Here is a 23,667-nt window from a genome sequence, read left to right as displayed (position 1 = left end):
AAGTAGTTATATACCACAGAAAAAAAAAAAAAAAAACCTGACCACCTGGTTTATGGAAAGGTGACAATTGGAGAAACAGAGACTTTTTAGCTCAAGTTAACTTTAAACCTTGCATGGTATTTGACTGGCTGGTTAGTGGATAACATAAAGGGTATTTGTCAGTGTTGGTAGGATGTGTGCTTTGGATTCCTCTGCATGCAGAAGCAGCGCTCATTTGCAAAAGAAAAGACTGCCACTAATTTTGCCATCTTTTGGGTGAAACCCAGAGTGAGCATGGACTGCCTGAGTGCTAGACCCACAGACTGGCTCCAGATACTGCAATGCTGATCATTGAATTTCTCAGCTCTTGGACCCTGTGAATCCTGGGGCAGTTCACATCCATCTCAGGGAGCCCTGGTTCTCAGCACAGTAGTGTGTACTCCTCCTCAACTGCATCAAAACCTCTATTCTACAACAACAAAAGCCCACACACATAAGAGATGCTTTTGGAAAGGAGCATGCCTAAAACATTTTCTTCTTTGATATCATTTGCCTTAAAAGATATAGTAGAAAGCGAGAATTTTAAAAAGCTCATCCTCTATTTTAGATCGTTGAGTTAAAAATAAAGACGCTTGAAAACCACTAGATGGTGGTAAAAACCCAAGTTTTTGCTAACAAAATCTGTGAAAAGAGAAGTTCAGCAGGGCAAAGGGGAGGAGGAGCCACAGCCTGAGTACTGAAGTCATTATTGCTCGGAGACTATAAAAAGGCAGTTGCACAGTAAGTAATTTATACATGGTCAGCCTTGACTCTATGGATATACTCATTCCTTTTCGTCTATAATGTCATCTGTTCCCACCAAGGAGTCCCCAGCCCCAGATGTCGGGTGAAGAGGTGATGAAACTTCTGCTCTCTGGAGGAAAGGTTGCGGGTGATGAAGAGGAAGAGCAGCTGAAGGAACAGCTCTGGTAAATAGGTACAGTTAATTCTTGATTGCAAATAAAAATTTACTTTTAAAAACTGAAAATGATTTAGCTTGAGAAGCTTTGAATTTTACTTGCAACAAGTCACTGACTATCACTTTTAAGTTTTCCCCTTATTAAGAATCCGATGGCTTACAGCTTGCCATGAATATTCTCATTACCAAAAGAGCATTGAATAAAATACAATCTGGAATAGAAAACATATTTCCATGACAGAATTTCCCCCTACAAATTCTGTAACCCCACTCTATCCTGGAATGTATGGATTTGCCTTGGTTAGTGGTTTAATACTAAGCTTCTAAAATGAGCATGTCAGTATTGCACAGACAAGCTGTTTATAACACAGATCATGCAAACTTAAAAAGTACAAAGGTCAGGAAGCATGTATTTTTTTTACTGAAAGTGTTCAATTCTTAATTGTGGCAGAAATTCAACTTCTATATATTATATTGAAGTGAGCAGGTTCTGCTCAACCTAACACTCTATTCTCCTACATTTCTGGGTTCTGAGAACTCAGGCTCTGAAAACTGTTGTTTTGCATTCAGTAGAATTTCCAGGATATTGTGCTCACTTCTGGGAGACCAAGTAGGATAAACAAAAATGTGAAGGAAGAGTGCACAAATCTCTTCATTATTTTGTGGTTTTAATTTCCCAGTAAGGATGAGTAGAAAAAATCTGAGCCATTTGGAAGTTAATTTAGAATCAGTAGAGGAATATGGTGTGGAAGAGGCAGGATGTGTACAAGCCAAATTACGTAGAAATGGTTGATATTTGTTTTGTCAACTTCTGCCTGTTCTCGTCATGCTGTATTTTTTTTGGCAGGGTCTTTGCTTTTTGGAAAATGCATTTACCACACTCCTTGGCAAGTCCCTCAGAGAGAACAGAACGTGTTTGCTTCCAGAGATGAACACGTCCTCTCAACTGTATGTTTCTGAACTAAACCTGAGTGCCTTTGGCAGCAACTTTACTGTGCCTACCGTCAAGAGCAAGTCATCACCATGTGAGCAAGTGGTCATTGCAGCTGAGGTGTTCCTCACTCTGGGCATTGTAAGCCTCCTTGAAAATATCTTAGTGATATGTGCAATAGTTAAGAACAAGAACTTGCATTCACCCATGTATTTTTTTGTTTGCAGTTTAGCAGTGGCTGACATGTTGGTTAGTGTGTCTAATGCATGGGAGACCATAACAATATACTTAATAAACAATAGGCATATTATTATGGAAGATACCTTTGTCCGTCATATAGACAATGTCTTTGATTCAATGATCTGCATATCTGTAGTGGCTTCCATGTGCAGTTTGCTGGCTATAGCAATAGACAGATATATCACCATCTTCTATGCCCTGCGTTACCACAACATCATGACAGTGAAAAGATCAGGGCTTATCATTGCATGCATCTGGACCTTTTGCACGGGCTGTGGCATTATCTTCATTCTTTATTATGAATCAACTTACGTTATAATTTGTCTCATCACTATGTTTTTTACCATGTTGTTCCTCATGGTCTCACTGTATATCCATATGTTCCTCCTGGCTCGTACTCATGTGAAGAAAATAGCTGCTTTGCCTGGGTACAACTCTGTCCATCAAAGAACCAGTATGAAGGGAGCCATCACTCTGACTATGCTTCTTGGCATCTTCATCGTTTGCTGGGCTCCATTCTTCCTCCATCTCATCCTGATGATCTCCTGCCCTCAAAACCTCTACTGTGTTTGCTTCATGTCTCACTTCAACATGTACCTCATTCTCATTATGTGCAACTCAGTGATTGATCCCTTGATCTATGCCTTTCGTAGCCAGGAAATGAGGAAGACCTTCAAAGAGATAATTTGTTGCTATAGCCTGAGAATGGCCTGTGGATTATCAAACAAATATTAGCAAAACAAAACAAAACCAGGGAAGAGAATTGAAATGCAACATCTTGCTGCACCTTGTTGTTCTGCTAAAAGGCCTATGGAATATCTTCTATTCAGCTGTCAAGATTTCTGTGGCAATCAGAATTATTATTTTTTTTAAATGTGATTTGACCTTTCTTGCCCTCCATGCACCTCTCACACTGGTGGTAAGAGCTACTCTGTGCATCTACATCAAGGGGAGAAATAATGTTTTGAACCTCATTTACCCTGCTGAAGACTCTGGATCTTGTGAGAGGATTGCACAGGGAAAGCCTTATTTTTCTTTCTACCAAATGTGACAAGTGTGACCTGCCATGTAAATGAGCCCATCAGCTTCTCAGTGTGTGTTTCTCTCAATATTCTTTGTCTCTCTATATACAGCATGACTTATTCTGATGACCAGAATTAACACTTTTTTATTTTTTGGGGGGGGCTATTTTCTTCCACAGTCATAAAAGCAGAGAAGTAGTTCCAATTATCAAGGTTCACATACCTCACTCAACACAGTTATGATCAATAAATATGCATGTATCTGCAGTCTTATATTGTGGTCATGACTTACTGTCATAAAATATGTATCATGTAAGAGGAAATTGTTCCCACAAGATTTCACAGGATGCACACAGTGTGTTGTCATATCGGACTCTATGTGTTCTTATCACTGTGTCTGTGGGAAGATGTACCACAGCCTAATTTTAAACCTGAATATGAATACTGATTCTAGTTTGTTTTGCTCATTCACCATGGCTGGGAAAGTAAAGGGTACACAGCCTCTAACTTGAAGTATAATGCTTTTGTTGAGAAAGAATGACTGAACGAGTGGCTGCCTTTGTATAGACATTAGAAAAGCATTTCAGCTTGGAGTAGCTTTTGTTATTGGAGGAAGCTGTGCTGTAGATTGTATTTTTCAAGCTGGGAGAGACAAATCAAGTCTGATGATCAGGAGGGTAGCAGTCATTGGCAAAACATGGTTCTCAAAAACTCAGGCACGTGTAGCTATAATATGGAGTACTAACTTTTGCTCCCCAGGCAAACTCTTTTTGTCTTTGCTGAGAGGATTCAGAGGTGAAACCCCTGATGCATTTTGTGTGAGCAATACACATCTAGTCATGCTCTCATAAGCATGCTGTTCTGCAACAGCTGTGTGATGTGCAAAATATTGGATTTGTCACAGATGAAGGAAGTACAACTGTGGCATTGATTTCTTAATGCCAATGGACACATATCTTGCACTGAGATATGTACTAGGTAAATATTTCAAGCAGTGATATACCATCCTGACTAGATATCACAGCTTTAAAAATGAATTATTTCTTACAAAAAGCTGAAAGAATAATCCTTATCATACTTGATCTAGGGGTGCTCTAAAAGTGTTTTTGTCAATAGAAAGACTATGATTGTCTCAGTGGACCTTAGATTATCCTTCTAAGGTAGAAAATTCTAGGTGTTATGAACATCTTTTTTTTACCATAAGGGTTGTCAAACATGGGAATGGGTACCCAGTGGTTGCATAATATCCATCCTTGGAGATACTCAGAACTTTACTGGACACAGCTCTGAGCAACCCGCTCTAACTCTAACTTTGAACTTGGCCCTGCTTTGAATGATTTGGATCAGATGACCTTCTCAGGCCCCTTCTGATCTGATCTATTTTGTGGTTCTATGAAACAGCTTGTGTATTATGATAAATTTTTTTTTCCTCCCAACTTAATCTCCTGTGTAAGAACTATGAAATGTTCTCCTCACACATTTAAAAAGATAACATACTCTGTGTCTTCATTTGCTTTGGAGGTCTCTGGCAGGATAAGTAGGGCACCTCTTTACCACCAGAGTTGTACATTTTGTCTGCTGCAGCTTGAAATATGTACTGCCTACAGCTTGCACATACCTCCCTCTGAAATGAGTGGGAATATTATTCTCAGTGGAGACACTTTATTGACTCTCAATATAATGGTTATATCAGTGCACTTGGTGCTGGATTCTTCCTTCAGTTTTATATAAAAATGGGATTTCAGAGGTACGTTTGTTGTTGGTAGTAAGAATCTTGCCTTGCTTCAGTCCACCTCTTAACCTTATCCATAAATGGGACTTGGAAATGGTCTCCTGCCTCTATGAATGTAAATATTAAAAATGAGACAATTCAATTGCATAGCTAAAGGGATCAGCTGACATTGTAAATCAATCATTAAATCTTCACTGGTTATTACAAATAAGATATCTTGTACATAACTGTAAATCAACAAATAGGAAGCCAAAACTGTAATGGCTTTGGGTATTTTCTTGAACTGTACATTACCTTTTTTTTTGTGTTGGAAATTTATTTGATGTAAAAAGACAGACATATGAAGAAACTATTAAACTGGATTGTTGGAAAACCCACTATTACTTGTTATTCATTGTTAACATGCCTGCTACACTTTGTAGTTTATTCACAGAAGGGATATTGCATTCTAGGCTTTCACTTCTCAATTTAAACAAGTGCTTTGCTAAAAAAACACATTCTGACGGAGTACAGGCTCATAGATGTGGTTACTCTCATTATATATGTGGTTACACTCATACCTATGTTCCTATAGGTGTCAGCATCATTTCGCCAGTATAAGCTTTACAGGTGGGAACTGTACGAGTGTAAGGGGTAAATGAAAGCATTTTCAAGAACAGTCTAGTTCCTGAAAAAAACTCTTTACAGTATAGGAATGTATATCAAACATATGTGAGGCCATGACAAATTTTAATTGGTTTCTTTCTCCTGCTTAACTAGAGAATGAAAGCAACGTTTAGCATGCTTTCACTTCTTGGAAAACACTAAGCATTCTGATAGATTGGGAGAAACAAGCACAGTTTAAGTATGAAATTTGCTGTCAGAGGACAGACATGAAAAAAATTAGCTGCTAGGCTGTTGTTGCATCATGTTCCTACAGCTAATGGTACTACTCTTGCTTATGCTGCCAGATATTTATGGTTTGTTATCAGTCATTGGAAAGAAGTTCAGATCATACTATTTCTATCCCAGAGCTTCAAAACCAACTTCCTTTGCCCACTACTGATTTGATGACCAAACACTTCACTGCTTCTAGAGTGTCACTACTTTATTTTTTTTTAATAATAATAACATTTTTTCCCCCAAAATAATGCAGAGTGGGGTTGTTAGCAGGCAAATTACTCTGCCTCCAGCTTACACTGAGGTACTTCTATTGCTGATCTAAGTTTTGCTTGCTTCAGTAGACTGAAGTGGATGACTGTTTTTTGATAAAAACTGCGTTGTCTGGATAATCCCATATCCTTCATGCTCCTATACTAGCATTAGGAAAACCTGAATCTTTTCTGTAGGCCAAGGCCACTCTAAAGTACATGGAAAAAATAGCTTTCCAAGAGCCTTGTCATCTCCTGTAACACGGTACAGTCTTAGCTGAGGAGTAAAGAGGTGGTTTTATGATCCTTCTGCTTAGGCTATCAAAACCTGGGCCAACCCGGCTTCCCAAATGGGCACAGTTCTGTCACAAAGGGCTCTCACTACTGAGTACTGCTGTCTCTGTGTCTGAGCTGGGAGCGATGATTGCTCTCAGCCTTATGGCTGACCTGCATGTGCCCTGTGTGCAACCAGAGCCCAACTCCATTTTGGGAGTTTCCTGCTGCTTATGTTTTTCCTCTTAGAAACACCTTTCCAAGTGACTCTCTGGAGACTGCAGTTGCATTCGTCAGGAATCCTGGGCAAAAGGAGTTCAGAAATCACAGGAATTTCCTGCACATACAAACTTTATGAAGGCAGAAAAAGTATATGCATCAGTGGGAATGCAGCCAACCTCCCACAGTCTGCTCTCTAAAACCTCAAAGGATTCTGTTTTGTTTCCAAAGCCTTGTTTGGAGTTCTCCTGTTTCTCTTGTAGCAAATCCTTCTTTTCCTGCTGGTCAGCTTCTTGCACAGAAGACCAGCTCATGGTGACCACTACTGTATACAGGTTTTGCAATGGACAGTCCCAGTCTTCAGCCATGCTTTGCTTGCACAGTGCCCTTCTTGTCAGGTGAGATGAGTGAACAAATCAGGGAATGGGGACGTGGAAATGGGGATCCACACATCAGAGATAGACAGTCATGCAGGCATGGATGGAATCGCCTGCATAAGTTTCTGTGCTAGGTTTTCTCCAGGCGAGATGCTCTTTCTCTGTTTCTATTCTTATTATGCCTTGCAACTTGAGCTATGTGCACCTTGGATCTGGCTGGGTCTTCATACAGGATGGAAAAGGAGAATCTGAGGTGTGTCTATAATTGCATACATGCCTACATATATATGAGGTCTTACTCCTAAATATAGACTACAATCACAATCAACATTAAAAAATGAAATAAATATGAGGATATATAATTTCTACTTTTCCCCTAACCTTTCTGCTCTTTCTCATCCAGTTATTTTTTACACTGCTTTCCAATTTGCATCTTTTTTTTTCTCAAATATTTCCTCCAGCTGTGAACAAACTAGCAGAAATCTAAATCTGAAGACAAAGAAAAAAACTCAAGTGCTTTTTGCATCCTGAGATTCTGAAAATTATAGTGAATCAGCGTGTCAGAACAAAGAGTTCCCTCAGTGCCTGCCACACCAAAGACCCAGTGAAATTAAAAATCTTATGGTCCTTAAGTACTATCCCTAGGACAGTTTCTTCTTTAGCTGCTTGTCTAAAAACCCCTAAGAATGTGTGACTGGCTGTACTGAGTGCTGAGAGTGAAGGGTCTCCATCAAAACAAACAGCAGCTGTTTAGGGGAATTATACAAAAGCTGGATATGTGCATGATAAACCTCTCAGCTTCCAGCAAACTATGGTTTAGGGACCTCTTGGGCTGGAGTTTATGTTTATAGTTTTGTGACTGGTAGCTCTCTCTGAGTGTTTCTTATACGAATTTATCTAATCACTTTTGGATCTCTTTATACTCATCAGTAACTTTTGCAGTTTAGATATTCTATGTGGAAGTTTTTTTTTTTTTTTTCTTCTCCTCTTTTAAAACACCTGTTTGGAGATTTCTTCAATTCCCCTGAATCTTTATGCTGTAAGGAAGAGAAATAACAGGTCCCCATTCAATTTACCTATGCCATTTATCATCCTACTCTCTCATATCCACCTATAAAGCCTCTCTTTTCCAGCCAAGGATCCTAGCCTATGTAATTTCTCCTAATATTTTATACCTTGTTGTCCTTATGTTGTTTTCCCAGATCTGCTACATTCTTCTGAGTTGGAGGAGACCAGATGACCATATGATAATCCAGATATAGGTGAACAATAGATTTCTGCACTGCCAAACGACGCTGCATGTTTTGTTCTCTGTTCTTTTCTTATCAGTATTTAGGAATATACTTTCATTTAGCACGGCATGCTTCATAATTCAGAAAATGGCAGGGTCTCTAATGAATTACCTCGCTGCAAGTGCTCATGGGAACATCTGCTCTCTGTTCTCCAAGTAAGCTTACATTTTCAACGGCTAAAACTTCAGCCATATATCAGCATATAAAACATATGCTGATAATATGGAGCTTAAGAGTGCTTCTGTGTTTCTGGGTCCAAGCACATGCTTTGGCTGTGTCCCAGCTCTGTAGCAGAACTCATCTGAGACACACAGCTTCCACCTCCCCCACTTCTGGTGGGAATGAAGCTCGGCCACAGTGGCTGGAAGGGGCTTGCAGCATGTCCAGGCCATGCTTTGGGTGACAGAGGATCAGGGACCCCCAGTCCAGACTCAAACTTTGTCTGGAAACCCATCATTTCTTTGAACAGGGTGGTAAGAATCTCATTTGCACAGCTATCTCCAGATGGTGATTTGTCACTCCTTTCCTTTCAATTAGGCTTGTGTTATGCCTGATTAAAGAACGTCAAGAATTGGATCTATAAGCTTTGTATGCTGGTTCCAGATGATTTTCATAGGTATCAAGTGAGTTGTTTTGATGGCCTGCTGCATGAACACCTTAATTAGCAAAAAAAAAAAAAAAAAAAAAAAAAGATTAATTTTTCTCCCCAGTTTGCCATTTTTTTTTTAATAGGAAAGTTACTTTTGGCAAGTAATGAGTTTGTTGCCTGCAAGTTGGTTTTTTATTGGCATTTGTATCTTTCACAGAAATATAGTGCCTACTTCACCCACCCAGAAAAGATGACCCTAGGAATACCTATCATCTTTGTATTACACCTTTCATTTGTCTTAGCTCTGCCCTGAACTGTTTTCTGGGAAGCTTTGCATGGGTTTTGAATAAGGACCAAAATATCTGAATTTCTGTACCCCAGCAGTTCATAGTGAACATACTGTTTCTGCTTCAGAGGTTCCTCATGTCTTTTAAAGTATGTGGAATTTGTCCAGGATATTTTTTGTTTCAAAGTGTAGAAGGAAACATTCTTGTACTTTACCTTGATTTTAAATCTACAGCAATTAGTGCTGACAACACTGACTTCAGCTCTGAGATACATCACTGAAACCAAAAGTAGCTCTTTCCCAAAAGTTCTCCCCAGAGGGCATAAAGAGCTCAGTGTAGCAAAGAGGGACTTCCTGCTCTCTGCTTATACTGTGTAAGTATAGGTGGTAGAGCCTGGAAGCAAGCATCTTCAGTCTGTGTTCACAGCTCACTCTTAGAGAGGATGAGGATGAATTGTCTTTTCCTGCTGTGAGGACTGGGCTGTATGAAAAAATGTCATGGTAGAACTAACGCCAAATTCAGTTTCAGAGGAAGAAAGTCAGCAAGCACTGGAAACCTGACCGAAAGTCTCTGTGAGATCCTCACCAGGTGTAAATGGATCCCATTCCACTGAAGTCTCTTATAAGACTTCTCTTCACAGAAATGTATAGTAGGAGTTCAGGATGTGGTAGCTCTCTAGCTCCTTCCTCCTCTGGAAAGTACCAATATTTGAACCATTGGTGGAAAACCAGTGTGTCAAGTACATTTATTTCTACTTGATGGCTGGATTTGCAGATACAGGTTCACGTGTTTTGGTGCAAATTTCTGTCATGAAAGGGCTTGCTGCTTGAGCTGAATGGGGGCTCCATGACACTGAGTGGCCAAGTTCAAGTGCTTTTACTGTTATTAGCCCCTCAGTCCCATCCACAGGTGGAAGTTATGAGCTTGCATTCTTCATTTTGGGTCAGGTCTCCAGAAAGTGGCCTGCAGGATCCAGTGCTCTGACCAAGGGAGTCTCAGCGAAGTCACTTCATAGGGAAGCTCCCTAAACCACTGGGGACAGGTAGTTTAAACCTTCAGCCTCTCCTGGGCTTAAGTGCCCTGCTGGGTAATCACAGTTTGTTAAGCAGGTGCTTAAAAAACCCTTCTTTCAAATGTCAGAGGAAAGAGATGAATCACTTGGTTTTGAAGTGCAGTTCCAATGACAGTTCATGTCCCTGCATAAAGTGCATTAAAAATGAAGAGGCAGGAGGTAAGTCATTGAATGAAGTCCAGGTGTTTCATCTCACGGTGAAGCTGCTAAATATTCAGGTTTTCACTATGAAAAGGGCCAGTGGCACAGCCACCTCTGAATATGGAGGCGGCTTTTGGAAGGAAAACTTCGTGAAGAAAAAAATGGTATTTGGTGTGTAGCCTGCAATTTTAGTTACGCTTACACTGTGGGAAAGTCTGACAATCTCTGTGCCTCCAGTGAAAGAGAGAAACACCTTTTTCATGAATTTTGATTGGATTTACTTTTAAGATGGGATCTGTGGTCTGCAGCCTCTAGAAATATCCACATAAAGCAGAGGTGCTCAGCTTCCAGGAGACTGGGAGGTGGATGGGTTTTAGGCTCAACAAGTGACAGGTGCCTCTAGGCCCCTGGCTTCTCATTCAGTCCCTTGGTTCTGTTGGCCACATGCCTGGCACTCCTGCCACGAGCGATTAATAACTGACCTGAGCCATGGCATTTTAAGCAATACTTTGAGCTTGTATTTGGAGGGGGGAGGGATGTGGGATATTGAAAACATGTCCAGCTTGATTAGAAGGGAGTGGAAAGTAGGAGAGACACCCCAGAGCTCCCTCGTGGGAGGTAACCCTGGCAGGCAGATGAGCGGGGGATCAAAGGCCTATTGCACAACGTAACGAGTAAATAGATGACAAGTACAACATTAGCTCTGGCGGACCTTTAGAAGGGAAGGCAGGCAATACAAGGAACACCATGTGTATTTCAGATGACCTTTCGTTGAAAATGTCAGTTAGAAAATTGTACTGAATTTATAAAGAGGGTAATAAACAACTGGATGGAATAATGAAAAAGGTTTAATGCTCAGGCGAGAACTGGAGTGAAGATCCAGAGGGGGGCTGGACACCTGACATTACACTTACTTTAAAATTTTGCTGAATTAACAATGGCCAATCAAGCATTATGGATCAGGCTTGTTAGTGCTGTGAAAAAGGCATCCACTGATGAGAATATGGCTAATAATAACGAAGGAAATCTGCGATGAACTAATGGGGTTGATACAGGTGGGAAAATCTGGACTGCAAGAAAGAGTAGCCTGTCGACTTTGCCTCTTGAATGACTGATTTGATTAAAAAAAAAAAAAGGGTAAAGAAGAGCAATTACTGCTCACAATCAACCCCAAAGCTTCTGTCTGGTGAAAGGTAGCAGCTGGCTCAGCTGTGGCAGCAGGAGCTGAGTATTTCCAAGGTCCAGGGCCGGGCATAACCCTGGGATGCCCTGGGGTGTCCAGGCAGGGCTGTGGGGATGGGGTTGAGGATATGCCCAGCCAAACGGATGGTTGAGGGGCCAGGCCAGCGAGGAGGTGGTGTGGCACAGGCACCCCTGCAGCACAGGCCCCGCGGGAGGAGGAAAGGCCCTACGGAGGCAGTTCACAGACCTTGTCCCAGGTCACCACCACCTCACAGCAGAGCTGGCCCCACCACCTGCACCCAGCCCTGGGAGGAGGCTGTGCATAGGGCCCAGGTGGTCATACACTTCGTAGGAGATATAATGAGCCCTCTTCATGGAGAAATGGGGAAGTAGTTAACCACCTCCAGATTGATTTGTGTCTTGTTACCTTCTGCAGTTTCTATGATATTTTTGATCTTTCAGCTTGGCTGGGTAAAATAACTTCTGAGCTAATTAAACAGATATTTAGAATTCAGAAACATCTCCCTTCTGAGAATCTCAAAGTACTTTGCAAACACTAATGAATGAAATCTCAAACCACTGCTGTGAGACTGCTTGCAGAAGCATAGCTTCACCCTGAGGGTGAAGGTAGGGAGCTAGAGGTGAGTTGTTTTTGAAAGTGGAGTTAAAAAGATACTGATTTGACTTCTTTGGTGTTAAATGGTACTGCCCTGAAGTCATCACACAGTCTGAAGAACTGAGTTTCAAGACACAAAAAAGACATCCACAGTGTCACATGGGGCAGTATGATATTCCCAAGCTTAATTTCCTCCGGTAGCACAGCTGAGAAAAAGGGTTGTGCCCTGTGCTGCAGTAACGGCTGTGACTCTGGAGTCCTCGCTGCGCTGCAGGGACAGGCAGGGCATCTCCTGCTCCCACCTGCCTCTTCCTGCTGTCTGCAGGCAGCAGAAAAAACAGGTCTCCAGCCCTGCCTCTTCCTTCTCACCCCTGGAGCCCAAACACAATGAGAGCTTGGGAGAAAGCACTTTGATACTAGTGCAGTGTTTGCTGCTGAGGTTGTTATCTCAATAAAAATGACTGAGTATATTCCCCTTTTTTCTCATTACTGGGCTCTGGCTGATGGTCTCTGAGTGGCATCTTTGTAACAGGTCCTGAACCTATTTACAACATAAGAAAGTCTGAAGCTGCAGCTGTGATCACTGCAATGAATGGAGCTTGAATAAATCAATACACTGCTTAAGCATGGGTTGACGAGAGGGAGTGCGACACAGTGACTTGCAGGACATAAAAATGTCTGGAGGATTTCTCAGATTGTTTAAGAGCACTTGGCAAACTTTGCCTCACTAGTAAGCCTGCCTAATGTATCCTGAGTGCTCTGAAATGCTTGTACTATTTAGGATTGTCTTCTGATAACAGACCAAATACAACACATTTTCTTTATTAATTAACTGTAATAGCCATAGTCAATAGGATTTCAGGTCTTAAGAGTTTCATATTAGTTGCTGCTGACTTGGATATTAACAACAGTCTTGGCTGATACATCAGGTAATGTTTTCTTAGACTGGCCTTGCTCTTCTATTAAGCCAGGCCATGGGGGAAACCATACTTTAAAAGTTGTGTTGAGGGTTTACTGTATTTTCCAGTGGTTGTTTTACTTTATTAGTCTAAAAACATTATTTGTTATGCAAGTGCCTTGGCAAAAACAAAAACAAGACAAAGACAAATGGGACATAAGCTTGTGTTAATTTTCTCCTGTTATTTTCTGAGAGAGTTAGAAAATTCTCCTTAAAAAGGGAAGCTAGAATAGGGAAAGCCATTTCTTTTTCTTGAAATGTACAAACACATAGAAATAGGAGGTTAGCTAGTGATATCTGTGTTTTTAATGTAATATTCTGTCCAAACTTGTGGCATTTGTAAAACCAAAAGGAGGGATTTTTCTTCTATAGAGTAAGAATCACTTCAAAATCCTTTCTATTTTTCTGCTAAGGCAGATTTGGCTCTCAGTTTGTTAGGAGCATTAGGTCTATTGCTGACAGTGACCCTCTGCCTCTGTTTTGTATTGCTTGTGCTGCAGACGAGGCACTTCTTTTTGTTGCATCTTTCCAGTTTTGCGCTTTCACCAATCTATTGCTCCAGGCTAGTAGTATTAGGATAAGAACTTTTTCCTTAAGTAACTATGGACTTCCACAGCAGCCAGTGGTAAGCACTGCTTGTGCTTCCTGCAGCAACACATTCCTCTGCACTGCAGAAACAGACTAAATTTAAAACGAGGTCCTCCTGTGGGAAAAAAAGAAAATCAGAGATGGATGAAAACAAGTAAAGCTTTTAAAAATGCCTTAGTTTTACTGAGGTTGCTGTCTTTGATTACTCACTGTATATGTAGCCATCTGGTCTAAAATCCCCTTAGTCTCTCTGCAGTCAGATGGTTTGAGGGCATCTTTTTTAGTTTGCAGGGTTTCCTTTGAAAAGCTCTGTAGCTGGCTGGCACTTGCTGTTCATTAACTTTATGGCAGCATTCTTGATTTAGTCTCCAAGTCAAGCAAATACATAAGAACAGGCTGCTCTTTACAAGTGCAAACTCTCTTCCCGAAGTCGTAGGACTGTTAGCACACTTGGTGACTCTGGATGCAAAAGGAAGGTGCTACAGATCCCACGACTAGACCCAATATCTCTGCGGAACAAAACAAAATGTGTCACAAAGATTGAATTGAGGCTCCCAGGTAATCTAGCCACCTAAACATGGTGTTGTGTTTGGGCTAATTGTACCAGCCAGTGGCTGACAGCAATGTCAAGGCCTTTTATGCTTCCCACAGTCTTGGCACTAGCGTGTTTAGGGCTGCTTCAGAGATGTCTGCACTGTGGCCCATTGCAAAGGGCGGATGTACTCTGAGTGAAATGTTGAGCTGGATCATTTTCTCTGTGTTCTATACTTGACAGATTCAAGTGCTTTATGATCCTAGCTGACTCATTAAGATATTTATTTTTGCAAAGTATCATTAATCTCTGCCTTTCTTCATACGCTGAGCACATATTCTATTTTGGAGCTAGAATTAAACAAGAAGACATAACTTGCCGAAACTGAGTTGGTAATAGTGTGGTATTAACAACTCAACAATTTTGATGCAGAAATCACAGGATGAGTATTTTATGGTCTTTAATATGATAGTCAGATTGGTTGATTGTATTAATCTGTTTAATTTTTTGAATTGTTTCATGGAAAGCTATCATATGTTCAGCTTTCTTTCTCAAGAAAGCTAGTGAACAATGGTAACTGTTCATCTTGAGGGGTAAATCAATATGGACCAAAAAAAATTTACCTACAATTATAAGTGTGGAGTTTCATGCTAGAAGCTTTCATGAGACCAGGTTAAGACTGGAACATCAGAGCTATATGAAGTTTAACACATGAATTGAGAAATCACATTACATTTGAACAGCATGAACAGTGGAATACCCTCATACAGCTTTAAAGGAATAATGCATTGATTAAAAAAAAAAAAAAGACAAAAAAACAGAAAAATGAATGAAGCTTATGGAATAATTTATGTTAAAAATAATTTATCCAGATCTAGCAGTGGCATAACACTTTTCATTCATTAGTTAATTTTCTGGAATTATTTAATCTTATTTGAATCAGCAATGATTAACCTTATTTAGTTTTGTATTAATTCTGCTAATTGCATCTCCAATCATCCTCCAAAATATTTAGTATATGTAGTGATGAATTAAAAACTTTGGAGAAAGTAACATGCCTGGGAATAATACAAATCACCATAAATTCATGCCTGCCCATGTTCATTTTTAAATTCCCTCAAGAAAAAGGGTACACTGTCATTTTAGACAACCATTCAGTCATCAGGATGGTAAACTGTATAAATAACAGTGTAAAACTTCAATAATAGAGTAGTTCCTGGTTGTGATGGGTAACTTCTTTGGGATAAGTACTAAAGATGAATTATGAGTTCTAGAGAAGTTCTGAAGTTTTCAAGTGTCTGTTTTGCATTTTACTTGGTTTGAGTAGAAATTAATGTTTAAAACTAATGTATTTGATGGCCAGATATCTTTTTAGTAGCCCCATAATCTAGCTGGTTAAGAATTATCTTAAAACAGATATCTTTACTGGCTAGTGCTTTTACAATGCAAGTTTCTATTTACTTAGATTTTTTTTTTTTTTTCCCCAGTGGCTCCTCATAAACCAGTTTTGAGCTCCCCTGATGCAGACTGTGTGCACAGCACGGATTGCAGGTGCTTTAGGACCTACCAACACCTTGCATGTTGTTGCTTTGGCATAGGATAGAGCCATGAGGGGTGGTGTGATACAATCTGGGTAAAAAGTTGATTGGCAAATCTATAAAAACATCATTCTTTATGCAGCAGGCAGGGATGTTTGGAAGGAAGATCCATGTTCCAGATGTCCTCTGATGGTTCTTTTTTTTTTTTTTCTTTTTTTCTTTTTTTTCTTCTAGGCAAGATGAAAGACAGGGAGGACTTTAAAGGGCTTGATTAACTGATATGAATGGAATTATGCTGATCTTCATGTTACATACACCATTAGGTAGCCTATGGTTTGGCTACAAAATAAAAACCAGTCATTACTGTGGACTCTGGGGATATTCTTCCTCCTTATGTCTATTTCTTTAAAATTCTAACTACAGTGTTATTTATTTATTTATTTTTTTCCCAAATGGACTTAAAAGAGAATCAATGGAAATAACCATTATGCCTCAGACTCTTTTCTCAAACTAAAAGTGAGTGGAAATGCAGTTAATGCAGGGTAGGAATTTTTTGAAGACATTCTCAGCTGCAGAACACCATTAGACATAAAATATCTGAAAAGACTCATGTTAATCTAACAGCAGATTTCTTGGGAGTGCAATGGCCTTTTCAAATGAATGGAGAGATGAAGAGGCAGAGTACTCGAATCATGCTGAGGGATGTGCCACATATTATGTCTCATTCTGTGTATTCCAGTTCAAAAACTTGGGGGGTCAATTGCTATATGAAGCAGGATTCAATTGCATATGAAGCAGGATTTTTCTCCTCCTTTGAGGTCTAGAGTAGAACTAATAGCCTGGCCATATTGGAGATGAAGGCACCTGCACAACTCCAAGAAGACAAACGAAAAACCTGTGATTGACTTTTCTCTCTTCTTCCAGTCAAGCACCCATATTCTTGCATTCTCTGCGTGTGTCAGAGAAGGGAGATGAGAAGTACTGCCTTATTTGTTAATGTTGAGTCATGTGGAAAGTCATTTTGCCCAGTTATGGCCAAGCAAGGAGCTCAAGAGCACTGAGCTGAAGGCTGTCCTTCCAGGGCTCCCCTTTATCTATCTGGTGCCACTGGGCTAGCTGGCCTGGAAAGTGGGATCAGAATTAGGATTGTAATAAAGATACTTCGGTAAATGCTATTACTGCAGTCTTCACCCTCCTGCTTTATGTATTATAAACGCAGAGTACTTCATTCATGAACCATCACCACCTATGAACCAATGTAAGGGTAGGAATATCTGAGACTTAAGGTTTTAATACTTTTCAAATAGTAATTAGAGAATTTTCATGACTAGAGAAAACAATACAGGCCTTTCTGCTGTCTCTGCCAGCCTCTTGTGCTTCTGTCTGAGGGGCAGGCTCACACCGAATTTAAAACAATGTCATCATTTTACATAGACTTGCTCAGAAGCTTTTTTCTCCTCTAAGGTTCATGCTTTTGTCCATGGTGTTGCCTTCTTGCTTTGGAAAGCAGCTTTTCAGGATTTACCAACCTCATAAGTATTCTCTGAGCTCTTAATTAGCAGTGAATCTAATACACTGGCATCATTTCCAAACAGAGAAAACCAACATTGTATTAAGAAGTACATGGACTGGTTTGAGGGTGAAGAAGGAAAGAATCAATTACATAGTCTGTCTGAGAAATAACTGACAAAGCATGGGATTAAGGCAACAGGGGCATAACAGTCAGTGAAAGCAGTTGGAGGGGGTGGACAGGAATTACACAGCGGTGCACGCTGTCTAAACCGGGTGGCAAGGCCAGTGCAGGCACAGCTGTCTGTTGAAGTGGCAGCTTCAGAGACACTCCCAGGACACAAGACTTGCTAAAGACTTTCCACTTTCTGTTTTCCCCTTTCCCCTTTTACTTTTATTCCTTCCTCTTTAACACTTTCCTCTTTCCCCTATCCCCTTTTCTTTGGTTATTTTTAAAGAGACTGCTTAGGGTTTTGGGCTTATGGTCCCACACTCTGCCTGTCATTTCCTCCACCCCTCCAAAATGACCAGGAACACTTTGGCTTTGGGATTCCCATTTGAATGCCATTGAAATGAACACACTTCTACAAAATTACTTTGCTTTAGAAGCACAGAACAGTTCTGCAAAAGGCTTTCTTGAAAAGGGATAAACGGTGGTTGTTTAATATAATTTCCACTATAATTTCAGCTTCAAACTTGCTTTTACAAAGCTTCACTTTTTTTTTTTTTTAATGAAGAGTGATTTTTATATATTTCTTCCCATCATTATTTTTTTAAATCAGTGTTACTGGGAAGAAAAGTTTAAAAAAGAATGAGAAAGGAACGAATTGTTTTATTTGTTTTCAAAAGATTTTCTCTTTTAATAAAAGTTTATATTTTGTGTGGGCTAAATATTTCTACTATTTTCTCCAAATGCACTTGCTAGTTTTTCACCAGTTCTACAAGATACAAAATTATTTCAGCTGTAGCTGGGCAAATGATTGTGTCTCATGTAGCAGCTTGCTCCTTCTAGAGGAGTTAAGACTATATTGCTATAACTCATCCTGTGTTACAATAAGTACTCTCATAACTGAAAAGCTCTATTTGAGCATCAGAGTAGCCATCCAAACATCTGAACAACAGCTGTCAAAAGGAAAAACACTTTGGATCTCTTCTTACAGACTTGAACTTTGAATTTGAGTGTTAACTTTACATACCCAATTGATGATTCAAAATACCAACGGGAGAGGCTCAAACCATCATGTTGAGTTACTTTCTTATGCAATTATCAGGAATAAAACATTTCCATCCAGTAACTGTCTTGTATGCTGAAAGCAGTATTTCTGAAGCCTTTGAGCATAGAGAGGTTTCTGTGTGTCTGTGTAAGACACCTCTTCTGCAGGAACACAGATGGGGAAGTGCTGTTCATCTGCAAACGCATTTGAAAGAATGTTATCGCTGAAGTACAGTCTTGTGTTATCTATTCCTTAGAAAAATCAGTAATGACAGGGCCAATGATGCCAGTTGGGATTTAATTTTTAAATTGATCCAAAGCTTTTTAGATCTAAAGGAATGGATTACAAACTTTTTTTTTTTTTTTTTTTTTTAATGTATTCAGGCTTATTCCTATGCTATCTCTTTTTACATTAGGCGAGAGATGGTGTTACTTGATTTTTCATTGCTTTGGTGCTACGAGGGAAGAATCTAGGAGACTTAGCTGGAGAGACATTATGCAATAAAGATCAACCTTTCTTTAATGACTGGAAACAGAGTCAAAACATGAAGCCTATCTGTTTCTTTTGAATAATCCTGTTTCAGTGAGTAGCTAATATCTGTAAAATAATTTTCAAGAGGACGTAATAATATATATAATTTTCTAAAAATAGCAACTTTGAAAAGGAACGGTGCTCTAGATGAACGTGGTAAGATTTTAGATAGCAGTGAGCGTATCTGTATTGCTGTGGAGTTCTGCCAATGTATCTTAATCCAAATTTGTAAAAATACATGTTGTTCCAGCGTTGATCCTGCTAGATTGCCTGAACTGCATTAACATCAAGTCTCTTAAGGGTCACGGGAAAAAGATGATAGTATTTAATTCTTTTCTGCGTGAGCATTTGAGTGTCTTGTCCCAGAAATCTGAGCTTCTTTCACTTGACAAATTAGGAAATATAGGCTCTTGACTATTCTCAATGTCCTGGTTGAAAATGAGATACAGGAGTGGGAGCCAAAACAAGAATGTACATCCTGCTTCTCCACTTTCACTCAGTGAATTTTCCTGCAAGCTCACTTCAGCTAAGTGTTAATTGTTTCTATATAGCAGAGGCAGAAGTTAGAACAAAAGAAATGAGCAAGCATTGTCCATATAAACAAAAAGAATTTTTACTCTCTCCTGTGTAATGCATTCTTCAGGAAGTATTCATCTGTAACTACAGTATGTTTATGTATAAATACAAAAATATAATAACCCCGAAGTTCTGTATACAAACTTAGCCATAACTCTGCCCTTTTCTGAGTGTGTTTTAACATATTTTACTGCTCTATTTGGAAAGCAGTACAATTCTACGACATAGCAATATAGTATATACAAAAAATACACATGGAAAGATCATAGATAGCTTAAAATTTGAAGTTCCAACTTTAAAAGCAAAGAAGGACCCTGGGAGACTAATTCTGGATTGAAAGTTAATGACACATTTTTTCATGTTTTCACTTCTTTTAAGGTCATTTAGGTATTTTATGAAACTAAAGGTCCATCTATTGTTCCTGTTATTTTCTTATTTCAGTTTTACTCATAGTGGTTGCTCAATATCTCTTGCTCTTGTTCTTTTGTTCTTCTCCTTCTCCTTCTCCTTCTTTTTTTTTTTTTTTAATTGCTCATATTTTCTATAGTTAAAGCAAATATAATTTCTTGACACTGACTACTTAGAATAGAACAAGACTGACTCATAATTGGCAGAGGTGGAAGAGTGTTTTGTAAAAACAACAGCCTTACCCTTCTACTTAGAAATGTGCAGTGCATGAACTCCAGGTGTCACTATGGTCCTCTGAAGATCTAATTCCAAACAAAATTGTGAAAGAAAAATTTCCTAAAACAAATGATGCTGCTGCAGATCTAAATATTGCAGGGCACTGAGAGCATATGTCGCAAAACTCTGCCAAATTCTCTGGCTCTTTGTGCCACTCTGTGTCAAAAAGGAATTTCTGTTCTAATCAAAGCCTTTGTTGTGCAGTTGGAGGTAAGGGGATTATGCAGACATAAAAATAAGTAGATACAAAGCTGAGTACAATCTCACTGCCACAAGCCTAAAACACTGACAGAGACACTTCACAGTACTCAGGTGACCCATGTTATTCTGAAGGTATGACACTGGAGTTTATTCAGACTTTGCATTCCCACTTGTTCTGTTGGCAAGGTGAAAAGGAGGAAGATTCCCTCAAGCAGTTTTGATCAGCTTGAGCAATCCAAGTGACAGCTCTGTGATTAGAGGTGAAGCTGTCAACAATAATTCAAGAAGTTCAGGGAGAAGCGAAGAAGTTAATGTGTTGACTGGGTTGACTTAACTTTCACGGAAGGATGGAGGCAACATTGTAAATGAACTGGCTCCCTTTTCTGCTTCATTTCATTGTCCTGTTATGACAAGGTCAATTAAGATTACATACTTACAAAATCAGAACTCTACATATTTTTAAAACTAAGTTCTCTCTTAATTAGGGTATCTATGGCAAACATAGCTGCAGGTAGCATCCCAGCACAGGTTGAGAGACTGACTGACTTTTACACAACTTTTTCATTGGCAACCTGTGCTGTGCTTGCCAAGTTCTTTATCACAACTTCTTTTCTTTTTTTTTTTTCTTTTTTCTGTTTTTCTTTTTTTTAATACATTGAATTGGTTTTGTGCAAGCTTATGACAATTCGGGGACTACACGGATTTAGAGGTTATTAGCTCATCACAGCTCATCACTGTGAGTTTATTCACAGTTGTGGTCAGGTTACTGCAACCAATCTGATCTTGAGTTGTGCTGACTTTACACTTACAAATGCCACAGTTTCCTACCTTTTCTTGGAAATGAAGCTATCTTTCCTCAGCTGGCATTTGTCCATTCTTCTTTCCACGCAAGCCTGCTGAACTGCCCCACTTCTTACCTACCAGGTCTCTCATCTCATGAGACGGGGAAAAAAGCAGGGCTTCTAAGCCTGCCAGTGAAGTAAAATCATTGAGACCTCAGTTGACATGGACAGAGATTTCTAAGGTTAGCAATTGTGGCAGAATCCAGCAACAGATAGTATCAACCTGTATTAACTTGTCTGGGGAAAAGGAAATGGATGGGAGGAGCAAGCCTGTGCTTCAGCTGCAGGTGAGAGAAGTTTGTGTTCCACTTTCCATCAGTCCCGGGAGAGACAATATCAGGATTCTTCTTCTGATCCCTAGGAAGCCTTGACAGGCACCTCAGCTTTCAAAAAGTGCAAAACTGCTTAGAGCAGTTTAAAAGAACACAGAGTTAATGATCAATTTATATTAGAAAGTTTGAAAGTTGTAAGTTCTGGAGGTCAATATGATGGATTAACTCCTCCTAGACATGCAAAACTTGAAATGATACAGTCAGACACTGGCACATGACAAACTGGGAGAGGAAGTCTGCCTGGGAAGGGTTTTCCTATCTTAGCATAGCTCTGTCTCAGCATGCTGTTTTCTTCCCTGCGTCCCTGTAGATGGGAGAGTGTTATAACTTTTTCCACATATTGATCAGGTGTTGTAAGCAAGGAATTCTGGTTTTATGTGCTGAGATACTACATAAGAACATCTATCAATCAGAATGTGGTTGAAACAGAATGACTAAATTTGCACCTGTGGCCCATGTCATTTCGCATGTGAGTGCATATGGACAGCTACTGCATGGATAGCTATTGGTGATGTAAGTTCCTTATGATCTAGAGGACACAGGAAGATTATACCATGTAAGTCACTCATCTAGAAGATTCAAACCAGCAAGTAGAAATGGCACTACAAATTAAGATACTATAGATTATTCTTACTCTGGGCTCTACTCTGAGCTTGGCTTTGTGTGGATAAGAAAGAGTGGACTCATATGGGAACATTCGAGCTGTGTTAGGTAGATCCACCGCACTGACAAGTCTGTCCATGGAGAAAGAAAGGAGCCATCTATCAACTGCACACAGTTTCCTGTCCCCCATTGAGCAAGTGTTTGCGAAGGTCAGAAAGCTTGGTTTTACTGGGAGAAAATATCACTGGTAGTCCAAAAGTAAAAGTTAGAGGAATAGGTACTGTCTGGGATGTACTGTTCATTTGGGTTGGGGTCACAACACCCATCCATCCATCCATCCATCCATCCATCCATCCATCCATGGCTTAATTTCCCAGTGGCAGAAGAATAACTTCAGGCATCAAAGGTGGAGTGATTGCTGAGTGGGAGCATAGGTCTGCACTTTGAAATCCCACTTGTGCTGAAAGAATATGTCCCTTTAAAATCTTTAGGAGTGGGAAGAAATGGGAAGGCAAACAGGACCTGAAAGCACAATACATTACCTTTACTTATGCTGTTGTGCCTAAACAAAACAAATCTTCTAATGAGAAAATTGTTCATCAGCCAGCGGCAAGGTACCATGCCAAACACTCTGCTAGGGTGAAATACATGACATTCCCAGCTGCCTGCTTACTATTTTTCCTTTGCCGTCATCTCTCTGGAGCTCACTGCATGTATTTATTCTATTGCCTACAAACACTCTGTGCATGAATCCTCAATTAGTCACTGTAATTATAATAATAATAAAAAGAAGCTGTAACCTGTTTCCCTGAAATACAGATATTTATCTCCATCTGGGTAAGGGACTAATTAGTAACTATTCACTCTGTCTCTCTGCAATTTTAGGCTTTTTTTTTTTTTTCTTTCTTCCTTTTTTGGCAGTAACATTAGGTGTTGTTTCTTTTTTTCCTACTCTCTTTCAAAATCTTTAGTTATGCAACTACTAGCGATGGAAAGGACTGCAGTTACCAACCTTTGTCCCCAAGATAGCTGCCTTCACATTATCAAAATGTCCTTCCCTTGTTCCATTTATTGTCTCAAGTAACATGTACAGCTTTTTAGCTCCTGAAGAAAGTGCAGGTTTTGGACTGGTTCTGCTTGAAACATTTTAGCTTTACCATAAGCTTTGTAAAATAAAATCAGTGGGTATTTTTTGAAAGAAAATTAATTTCCTTTCAGAATGCTGTTTTAATTAGCTGGGAAACAGGTAAAATCATATAGAAGACACAAAGCTGGTTTTGAACAATTTTTATTTTTATGAACACTGTTTGTCAAAACAAAAGCTACAGTGGCTGGGAAAGTGAAGAAAAATACTATGAATATAGCTGCCATGGTGATAATAATTATGTAAATACTTAGGTTCAATCTGAGATCATTAGGTAGAGAAATAGGTTTTTCTTCAGTTGACATGGCAAAAAGGAAGTGAAAAACTTACTGTTTTGCTGTGGCCTTTGATTTAGGTAGATTTAATAAATCTTTC

At 39.5% G+C, this 23,667-nt stretch overlaps 1 protein-coding gene across 3 annotated transcripts; it reads left to right on the top strand.

Moving 5' to 3' along the window:
* The first annotated feature begins 704 nt into the window (after window positions 1-704).
* MC5R (melanocortin 5 receptor) lies at window positions 705-5,239 on the top strand. 3 transcript variants are annotated; one of them, XM_048077132.2, is made up of 3 exons: window positions 705-759; window positions 843-947; window positions 1,785-5,239. In XM_048077132.2, the coding sequence occupies exon 3, from the start codon at window positions 1,866-1,868 to the stop codon at window positions 2,841-2,843; it is 978 nt and encodes a 325-aa protein (XP_047933089.2). In that variant the 5' UTR covers window positions 705-759; window positions 843-947; window positions 1,785-1,865; the 3' UTR covers window positions 2,844-5,239. The 3 variants fall into 3 exon arrangements, with proteins under 3 accessions (XP_047933089.2, XP_013034972.2, XP_013034971.2); XM_013179518.3 differs by having other exon boundaries at window positions 843-955; XM_013179517.3 differs by lacking the exon at window positions 705-759 and having other exon boundaries at window positions 766-955.
* Window positions 5,240-23,667: the final 18,428 nt, after the last annotated feature.

Source organism: Anser cygnoides, chromosome 2 (genome assembly GCF_040182565.1).
Source record: "Anser cygnoides isolate HZ-2024a breed goose chromosome 2, Taihu_goose_T2T_genome, whole genome shotgun sequence".
NCBI lineage: Eukaryota > Metazoa > Chordata > Aves > Anseriformes > Anatidae > Anser > Anser cygnoides.
The sequence above is the reverse complement of the archived record's forward strand: the minus strand, read 5'-3'. Positions and strand labels throughout refer to the sequence as shown.